Source organism: Rana temporaria, chromosome 2, assembly GCF_905171775.1.
Source record: "Rana temporaria chromosome 2, aRanTem1.1, whole genome shotgun sequence".
Classification (NCBI taxonomy): Eukaryota; Metazoa; Chordata; class Amphibia; order Anura; family Ranidae; genus Rana; species Rana temporaria.
This window is the reverse complement of record NC_053490.1, coordinates 116,746,013-116,753,094: the sequence shown is the minus strand read 5'-3', so window position 1 is coordinate 116,753,094 and position 7,082 is coordinate 116,746,013. Positions and strand designations below refer to the sequence as shown.

Here is a 7,082-nt window from a genome sequence, read left to right as displayed (position 1 = left end):
TCCAGCGTGGTGACGCTCACCACGTACGACGGCACTATAAATGGGAGGTTTGAATTCTTTGGCGCCACCCTTGGGGCTGCTTTTGCTGATATCGTGTTTCCGCGTGTTAGTAAAAGTTTGGTGAGTGACGATTCGCGTTTTCATTCGTCGTGCTTTCATATCGTTTTCTGCCGTTCAGTTTGTGCTTGTGGGATCGTAGCTTGTTTATCGGGACGTGCGGTCAGGTCGTATTGTTTTACATTGCGGTTCTGTGCGCTCGTTTTAGATTTTCAGTGCGTTCTTCCTAGCACTTGCTGTTCTTCAGTGCGGTCTGATTGTGCGGTCTGATTACACGGTCGTTTCTAGCCATGTTGCAGGCACCTGATCGTCGTAGGCGACTTCGTGCTATGCAAATGTATGGTTCAGGTCTTGTTGCTTTAGACCTAGACCCAGCCATGAACAGGGTGAGGAGGAGTTCATGGACCAAGAATTGGTTGCTCCGTAGGAACCAATTCTGTCATATGCCTCTGCTGCGGGAGATCCAGGAAAATAATCCTGTAGATTACAGGAATTTTCTGAGGATGTCTGATCCTGTCTTTCAGCAGCTGTTGGCTTTGGTGTCGCCTTATATTACCAGGCAGGACACTGTTATGCGGGAAGCCATCAGCGCTGAACAGAGGCTAGTTGCCACCTTACGGTATCTGGCAACTGGGAGAAGCTTGCAGGACTTAAAGTTCTCGACGGGCATCTCCCCCCAGGCTCTGGGCCTCATAATCCCAGATACCTGTTCTGCCATCATCCAGGTTCTGCAGGATGACTATATGAGGGTAAGTTTTCTCCTTTAAGATCACATGTAATGTTTTTAATGTATGCTAATGTATTGTAATTATTCCCTTCCTCCCTACTTACCATGCTTGTAATGTACTGTGAATGTCCCCTTTGCCCCCATGCATGCTCTAAGCTCTTATTGATGTCCCTTTTTAAGGCCCACATGCCTATTTCCCTTCACTTACCTCCCCAGCATGCTATCCTGGGCCCTAACACACCTAGCCTAGTCACTTTACAATGTATTGTGTTATATCCATTGTAATGTTCCCCCCCCCACCTCCAAAATGTGTATTAAAGTGTAGGTTCACCCAGAAAAAGTTGAACAAATATTGGTGAACCTAGACTTTAATAGTCATTTTGGAGAGGGCTAGATGAGTTTGGGAGTTTCATGGCTGAAAAAAAAAAAGGAACTCCCAAACTCATCTAGCCCTCTCCAAAATGTGTATTAAAGTGTAGGTTCACCCAGAAAAAGTTGAACAAATATTGGTGAACCTAGACTTTAATAGTCATTTTGGAGAGGGCTAGATGAGTTTGGGAGTTTCATGGCTGAAAAAAAAAAAGGAACTCCCAAACTCATCTAGCCCTCTCCAAAATGTGTATTAAAGTGTAGGTTCACCCAGAAAAAGTTGAACAAATATTGGTGAACCTAGACTTTAATAGTCATTTTGGAGAGGGCTAGATGAGTTTGGGAGTTTCATGGCTGAAAAAAAAAGGAACTCCCAAACTCATCTAGCCCTCTCCAAAATGTGTATTAAAGTGTAGGTTCACCCAGAAAAAGTTGAACAAATATTGGTGAACCTAGACTTTAATAGTCATTTTGGAGAGGGCTAGATGAGTTTGGGAGTTTCATGTGTAAAAAAAAAAAAGGAACTCCCAAACTCATCTAGCCCTCTCCAAAATGTGTATTAAAGTGTAGGTTCACCCAGAAAAAGTTGAACAAATATTGGTGAACCTAGACTTTAATAGTCATTTTGGAGAGGGCTAGATGAGTTTGGGAGTTTATGAATAATTGTTTTTTTTTTTTATCTCCCAAATTTGATCATTGATCCATCAGAGGGGGTGATGTAAGTGCTAATTGTGCGTTATATTTTAGTTGTAAAAAGCTCATTTAATTTAAAAGTTAGAATAATTATGATGTCTTTGTCTAACGTGCTTGCAATGTTATGTTCCAAATATTTTTAAAATATTTTATTTTTCTATTACACAGCTTCCGTCCACGCCACAGGAATGGCAGACTGTGGCAGCGGAGTTTGAGACGCGTTGGAACTTCCCCAACTGCGGGGGAGCCATCGACGGAAAGCACGTCCGCATCGTGCCTCCACCCCGTTCTGGTTCTGAGTTCTACAATTATAAGGGGTTCAACAGTATTGTGCTGATGGCGGTGGTGTCAGCACAGTACGAATTTCTGTACGTTGATGTGGGCAAGAACGGCCGGATGTCGGATGGGGGAGCTTTCAGGCAGACTGAGTTCGGGGAACGACTCCAAGACGAAGATCTTGCATTGCCACCGGATGCGGACAACGTGGAAGGACTCCCCTTCGTCTTCTTGGCTGATGAAGCTTTTGGCCTGGGACCCCATCTAATGAGGCCATTCCCCCAGCGCACCCTCACCCCAGAGAGGAGTGTTTTTAATTACCGGCTGGCCAGAGCCCGGAGGGTGGTGGAGAACGCCTTCGGGATAATGGCCAGCCGGTTCCGCCTGTTCCTAACCTCGATCCATATGGCGGAGTACAAATGGAACTATATCGTATTTGCATGCTGCATTTTACATAATTTTTTGAGACGAAATTCCACAAACTATATGGCCATGGTTGGGCCTGAGGCTGGACTTAACAATCCCGAGCAAATGTTGCCGGGCCTGGAACCTGCCCGTACTGGCTTGCCCCCCCAAAGTGGCCGTGCAGTCCGTGACCAATATATGGAGTATTTTATGGGTAGGGGGGCCATTCCCTCACAAGCCAATTTGGCTTAGCTTTGTTTTATCACATTATAAATCAGTGTACCCAAAAATTTAAATTTGGTCGCTTGTGTTTTTTGAAGCTGCCTCATCATTTTACATAATGTACTACATGTAGTGTCAAGTGTATTTTCCTTGCCAACTCGCAACCATTTCCCAGGTAACACACAAAGTAAACACATGTAAAGTTACAGGTTCTTTAATCAAAACACCACACACTTTATTTTTTACGATTATTTTATTTATTTTAACAATCTTCTTACCAATTTGTGATTTGTACATTTTTTAAAACAATTTTTGAAGATATCAAAATCTCTTTATTTTTTTTTTTGGTTTTTTTGATTCACAACAATCACTTTATATATATTTTTTTGTTTTTTTTTTATTCATAACAAGCTAAAAATCTCTTTTATATATTTTTTTGGGTTTTTTTGATTCACAACAAGATAAAAATCAATTTTTATTTTTTTTTGTTTTTTTTTGATTCATAACAAGATAAAAATCTCTTTATATATTTTTTTTGTTTTTTTTGATTCACAACAATCACTTTATATATTTTTTTTTGTTTTTTTTTTGATTCATAACAAGATAAAAATCTCTTTATATATTTTTTTGTTTTTTTTTGATTCACAACAAGATAAAAATCACTTTTTTTTTTTTGGGGGGTTTTTTTTGATTCATAACAAGATAAAAATCTCTTTATATATTTTTTTTTGGTTTTTTTGATTCACAACAATCACTTTATATATTTTTTTTTGTTTTTTTTTTATTCATAACAAGATAAAAATCTCTTTATATATTTTTTTGTTTTTTTTTTATTCACAACAAGATAAAAATCACTTTTTTTTTTTTGGGGGTTTTTTTTGATTCATAACAAGATAAAAATCTCTTTATATATATTTTTTTGGTTTTTTTGATTCACAACAATCACTTTATATATTTTTTTTTGTTTTTTTTTGATTCATAACAAGATAAAAATCTCTTTATATATTTTTTTGGTTTTTTTTGATTCACAACAAGATAAAAATCACTTTTTTTTTTTGGTTTTTTTTTTTGATTCATAACAAGATAAAAATCTCTTTATATATTTTTTTTGGTTTTTTTGATTCACAACAATCACTTTATATATTTTTTTTTGTTTTTTTTTTATTCATAACAAGATAAAAATCTCTTTATATATTTTTTTGTTTTTTTTTGATTCACAACAAGATAAAAATCTCTTTATATATTTTTTTGTTTTTTTTTTGATTCATAACAAGATAAAAATCTCTTTTATATATTTTTTTTGTTTTTTTTGATTCACAACAATCACTTTATATATATTTTTTTTTTTCTTTTGGGATTATCAAAAATAACCAAATCACTTTGTACTTTTTTTTGACCATCCTAACTCCAAAAATCATTTACACTCTCCCCAAAATGTCCAACAAATTTTTAAGTTTATTTTCAACCCTCCTGGTCCGATTTTTTATTTCCCGGTTGGCAAGATGGATCTCCTCAACTTCCTCTCTGCATGCCCATATTTCACTGATAACCATCTGTGTCGTCTGCCTGTCCAAGCCACCACCTGCCCGTGAAATGGGGGACAAAACCATTTAGTACAATTACGCAGGCCTACATCTAGCTAAACAAATTTAGATGATACTTTACCAGATGTGGTTGCAGCCTCATCCTGATCCCGCGGGGGTTGTCCTTCATTTGCCTCCTGGCTTGCTGCTTCCTGTCGCCCTACAAGAATGAAGAAAAGGTGTTTCAAACATTATTGAAAAATATTGAAGTCCTGAAAGAGGAATATGAATAATTGTTACAATAAATTATGGGACTATTGTTGGTTTTTAACAACCCTCTAAGCAGGACACAGGATTGTAGGCATTGCCAAAGATTAGGCAAAATCTGTGTACCTTTTCTTGTCTTTTTAAACATGGAAGCCAAACAAGTATCCACTGGATGACCTCACCTTTGTGTTCGCCACTAAAAAATTTCTTTTGGATGGCCAACAATTGTGCTACTGACCGCATGTGTCCCCAACTGATGAGCACACTATCCTTTTCCTGTATATTCACTTAATTTGGATTACTAAAAACACATCTAAATTAAATCCTCATTGGATCTCACCAGGGCCGCTGAGCAAAATCATGTGGCCCTGTACAGCCTACCTGACGGGACCCCCTTAAGCTGCCCCCCTGGCCCCGCATTGAAACTGTCTCTGCAGCACGTTACGGGATTGGCGGCATTGGTAGGCACCTGGATCAGAAAAAAGGGGGGGGCTGCCGTCTGAAATCAAAATTACAAAGCGGAGGGGGGCCCTTTACAAATTAATAATAAAAATAAAAAATGAAAAACTTAAAAAAGTAGTTTTCAGAAATAAATAACTAAACATTTATTTAAACATGAAAAAGGGGGGGCTTGGTTTGCCATTCAGGGCCCTGGGGACCTCTGGGCCCTTTAATTTGAATTTTGTAATTGTTTTTTTAATAAAAATAAAATGGGGGTTTGCCACATGGAGACCTCATGAGCCCTTTAATCTCTCTCTCTGTATCTATCTATCTATCTATCTATCTATCTATCTCTATATATATATATATATCTCAGGACTAAAAACTAAAAAATTAATAAAAATATCTGGAAAAAGTTAAAAAATGTTGATGGGCACAATCTTTGGTCGTACGAGTCGTCGTTCTGTGAATTAACGACGACTTTCACGACAAATATTTGGGCCCACTAACATGAAATACATAATACAGTACAACCTTCAATAAAAATCACATGGCGAGAATTACAAACACAAGACAGGATTACCCCGAAAAATTACTTACTTTTTCTAATTTCTCTCCGGATTTTCTGAAGGGTCTCTTGTTCCCTCAACTTAAGGTCCGACCAGCGCTTTCTCAGCTGCTCCCGAGACCTTCGGATCCCAAATTTCCTGAAGATCCTCCTTTCAACTTTTGACATGATCAGGGCCTTGAGTTTATTAGGGTGGAGATATGGCCCGTGTTTCCCGTCATAATCCTCCTCCCGGAGGATCTGGACCATCTCCACCATCTCCTGGAATGTCATGTTGGTTGCTTTATATCGGCGAGATGTGCCAGTGTCTCTGTGGGCTGGGGCAGGCATGTTGGGGTGCTCGGGTGCTGCTGCCATCTTGTTGATGTGGGGTCAAGGAGAGAGAAGGGGCGGGGAAAAGACTAAAAAGAACGTCAGGGGTGTGGAGACGGGCGGAGCGTCACGCATGCGCGTGTATAAAGGGATACCACGTGAATGAAGGCGGCATTCACAATCTGTAGAAGGAGATGGAACTATCGACCGTGTCATACGACGTTACGTAACGTTTTATTGAAACTTTGAGTTTGGCGGCTAGCTAGATATGTTGTTAACCGAGCAGAAAGCAAGAAAATAAAGAAATTTCGATGTCAGTCAGCCAAGATCTGACATGGAAATGGCCATTTATAGTGCCGTCGTACGGGCTGTACGTAACCGCGCTTTGCTGTAACATTTCTCAAAATCTGCTGTGTGGGCAATGTCGTTATTTTTGCATGAAAGGTGTATTTTTTTGCATGATGAACCTCGTCGTTTTTAGCATGAACCTAGTCGTTTTTGGCCTGAATCTCGTCGTTTTAGGCATGAATCTCGTCGTTTTAGGCATGAATCTCACAACCTGCTCACATAATTACTTCTTGTCGATTGCGCGACGAAAGCTAAGGGGCGTGATAACATACACACGTGTCGTACGTACGTTGGGGGGTGCGGAGGAAGACGGTTGACCGACGAGAGTGTAGCTATACTTTGATTTTGTGTCGTCATTGGCCTATACTCAGGGCCGCTGATAAGCCAGTACAGCTGGCCCTGTTGTAGGGGGCCCAGGGCCAGCAGGGGCCCGGATGGCAACCCCCTTTAAAGAAATAAATATATCTAATTTTCATATTGTTTTAGAGTTTTAGTGGTCCTGAGATCCCCAGGGCCTGGGATGAAAACACAACATTTTAAAAAAAAACACCAAAAAAAAAATGACCATTTTATTTTGAGGAACTATATATATATATATATATATATATATATATATTTTTTTTTTTTTTCTATTAAAGGTCCCCAGGGCCACGGATGGCAATCCACCTTGTTTTATTTATTTTCTAGAAATTATTATAATTTATTTAGTTTCTTCTTCTTCCATATATACTAAAGGGCTCATGAGGTCTAGATGTGGCAAACCCCCTTTTCTTACATTTTTCAGAAAAATGATTTATTTGTATTTTAATTAAAGGGCCCAGAGGTCCCCAGGGCCCTGAATGGCAAACCCCCCCCCCCCCCCTTTAAAAAAAAT

General features: G+C 38.9%; 1 protein-coding gene across 1 annotated transcript; it reads left to right on the top strand.

Moving 5' to 3' along the window:
* Window positions 1–347: 347 nt before the first annotated feature.
* LOC120928235 (putative nuclease HARBI1) lies at window positions 348–2,823 on the top strand. The gene is made up of 3 exons (XM_040339343.1): window positions 348–443; window positions 582–806; window positions 2,015–2,823. Exons 1-3 carry the CDS (start codon window positions 348–350, stop codon window positions 2,777–2,779), a joined length of 1,086 nt encoding a protein of 361 aa, XP_040195277.1. The 3' UTR covers window positions 2,780–2,823.
* Window positions 2,824–7,082: the final 4,259 nt, after the last annotated feature.